Source organism: Salvia hispanica, chromosome 5 (assembly GCF_023119035.1).
Source record: "Salvia hispanica cultivar TCC Black 2014 chromosome 5, UniMelb_Shisp_WGS_1.0, whole genome shotgun sequence".
NCBI classification, from domain to species: domain Eukaryota; kingdom Viridiplantae; phylum Streptophyta; class Magnoliopsida; order Lamiales; family Lamiaceae; genus Salvia; species Salvia hispanica.
The window spans coordinates 21,598,483-21,601,137 of NC_062969.1; the positions used below are offsets into that span (position 1 = coordinate 21,598,483).

Genomic DNA, 2,655 nt, shown 5'->3' on the forward strand with positions numbered 1-2,655 from the left:
GAAGAAAAACGTTCATTTTAATAAACCATGTAGTATTACTTAAAAATTTGGTTTGTGCTTTCGAGATAATAACATTTTGTTAATAAAATTTTAAATACCTATAGGACTATTAATGATTTGATCTGTTAAATATGGCTCATCACGAAGTTTTTTCCCATGTTTTGGGCTATACATGACCCAACTTCCTATTTTAGAATTCATTTTGTCACGTCAAACAAAGAAGATAAAACTTGGATCAAACAAAAACATCAACTGCATAATTTCTTTCCCCTATTGGAACTACAATCTCACAACAAGTAACATCAAATTGAAAACATATTCTACTAGTAAAGATATTCATATCACATTAGGGTTAACACGAGCATAATTACGAATCAGGTCATTTTTCTCAAATCCTGCAACATATTTTTGATCAAAAAGAGCAAACGCTTCAATTTCTCCGTCTCTACTATCCATCAACGTCACGCCATTACAGAGAACCATAGTCTCTGATTCCGAGTGTTGCATAAAGAAGCCTGACAGCCACACAGGTTTCCCCCACCCAAAATCAACCTCATAAAAACCCATATTAACCCAACTACTAAAACAAAGCCAATTAGCTTGTTGAGGCATCTCATTCCTCAACTTCTCCAAATATTCATTCAAACCATCATTCCCCAAACGTCTCACAAACTCACCATCGATATTTGCTATCCCTCTTTTCACCTCCCACACCAAATCTGCCAACCCCTTTTCTTGAGGGCTGTTGCAAACAATCTTTGGTACCCACACCATATTACCAAAACTATCCTCCGGAAACGGGGGCAGAGCCCGTTTCCGGAGGTTGACCGCTGGAGTCAGCATGAAGGGTTTCTCGTCCATCCCGGATTCCTCTTCCGCCACAGCCTCCATGAAGCATTTCCACACCAAGGCCGTCACCACGTTCACGCGCGTGCTACTCAGTTGAGCCTTGAGAAAGGACAGAGCAGAGGCATCGAATACGTATCTTCTCGTCACAAACTTCCCACGACTCGAGTATTTAAGATAATTTAACATAGGTACCAGCTTGTTTGGGAGCGAGGGATTATGTGGGAAGGAAGATTGTGCGGTGCAAAGTAAGGGTGAAGGTTGAGAAAACCCTAATCCCCGTGCATTGGCAGCCCAGCATCGGAGAAATGTGGAGACCGAAGCCATATCTGCAATATAATGAGAAAAGGTAATAGACATGGCCAGGGACGGAGCCAGAAAATTATACTAGGAGGGGCAAAAATATTAACATACAGATAAATAAATATAAAAATAATATAAATATATTAAAATAATATAGTATATTATTTTAGAGGAGGGTAAGCCTATGCATATCTAAGGAGAGGGGCAAGTAAAATATATTTTTATCTAAATGAGAGGGGGCAATTTAGTTAAATATGTATATACTTAAGTTTTATAATATATATATCTACATGGCTATAGAAAAATGAGGTGGGGCATTTACCCCTTCTCACTATACTATAGATCCGTCACTGGACATGGCAATGCCTCAACAGTCGAAACAGTTCACCTGAATCAGCATTACGTTTTTAAAAAATCTTTCATTTGGGATTTCACCTTGGTGACGTAGAATTGAAGGCCTTGATCGCTGCAATCGACGGAGAGGGCATCTCTGATGACTCCGGCAAAGGGATAGAAGGTTACCAGAGTATGAGGGCATCTCAGAGTGACTCCTTTAGATGTTGTATTCTGTCATCATTGTTGTTGTTGTCGTCGTCGCTGCAAAAGTATAAAACTAAGGGGACGTAGACACTAGGAATCATCTGATCTAACAGGGAAAGGTTGTAAATTCGAAGGTGATTGGGGGTTGGGGAAGATGGCTTTATTTTCTCAATGCTAATTACTTCCATTGTGATTTTTGGTTTTTTCTACTACTCTTTTTTTTTGTCATTCATCATCTTAATTTTTAGATCCCCTTTTATAGAGTATGTAATGACTGTATACTAGGGCAATTAATTAATTATTCATATTTAGAGTACGTGTGTAAGTATGGGGCAATTAGTTAATTATTCATATTTTCAAGCGGTATTGAAGATAAGTTATGGCTACGTGCTTTTTAAATTCAATACTAATCAATGAATTTCAACAATATTAGCTATATATTTGGGCTAATAAAAACCTAAAACAATACTTAGTAAATGGTGCCAACTTCAACCGGGCTACATATACTAACTAATTACATTTGTATATTTTATTTCATAGGGACGTGATGAAAACTCTAAATATTGTACAAACTCAAAACTATAATCTGGATCATTGAAAAATGTCAACAGATCACAAAAAAACATCAATGGGAAAATGTCAATAGAATTTCAACAGTATTCAATGATTGATGCTGTGTTGATTTTGTGTTGATTTTGTGTTGATACTGTGTTGACATTAAAATCTTGAAATTTTACACTGTGTTGATATTGAATTGAAACTGTGTTGACGCTGTGTTAAGGAGTTTTGAGTTTGTACAATATATAAGTTTGCATTTTATCACTACCCTTATTTCATATATAGCTGCCGATTGCGCACTAATTAATAAATACTACTACCTCCACCCCAAATTTTGACACGGTTTGACCCGGCACGGGTTTTAAGAAATGTAATGGAAAGTGTGTTGAAAAAGTTGGTGGGATGTTG

General features: G+C 36.9%; 1 protein-coding gene across 2 annotated transcripts; it reads right to left on the reverse strand.

Annotated features, from left to right (window-relative positions):
• Positions 1-244: 244 nt before the first annotated feature.
• Positions 245-2,055, reverse strand: LOC125191272 (stemmadenine O-acetyltransferase-like). 2 transcript variants are annotated; one of them, XM_048088787.1, is made up of 3 exons: positions 1,585-2,055; positions 1,042-1,175; positions 245-948 (listed from the first exon to the last, which is right to left on the reverse strand). In XM_048088787.1, exons 1-3 carry the CDS (start codon positions 1,685-1,687, stop codon positions 337-339), a joined length of 849 nt encoding a protein of 282 aa, XP_047944744.1. In that variant the 5' UTR covers positions 1,688-2,055; the 3' UTR covers positions 245-336. The 2 variants fall into 2 exon arrangements, with proteins under 2 accessions (XP_047944744.1, XP_047944743.1); XM_048088786.1 differs by having other exon boundaries at positions 245-1,175.
• Between the last annotated feature and the right edge of the window lie 600 nt (positions 2,056-2,655).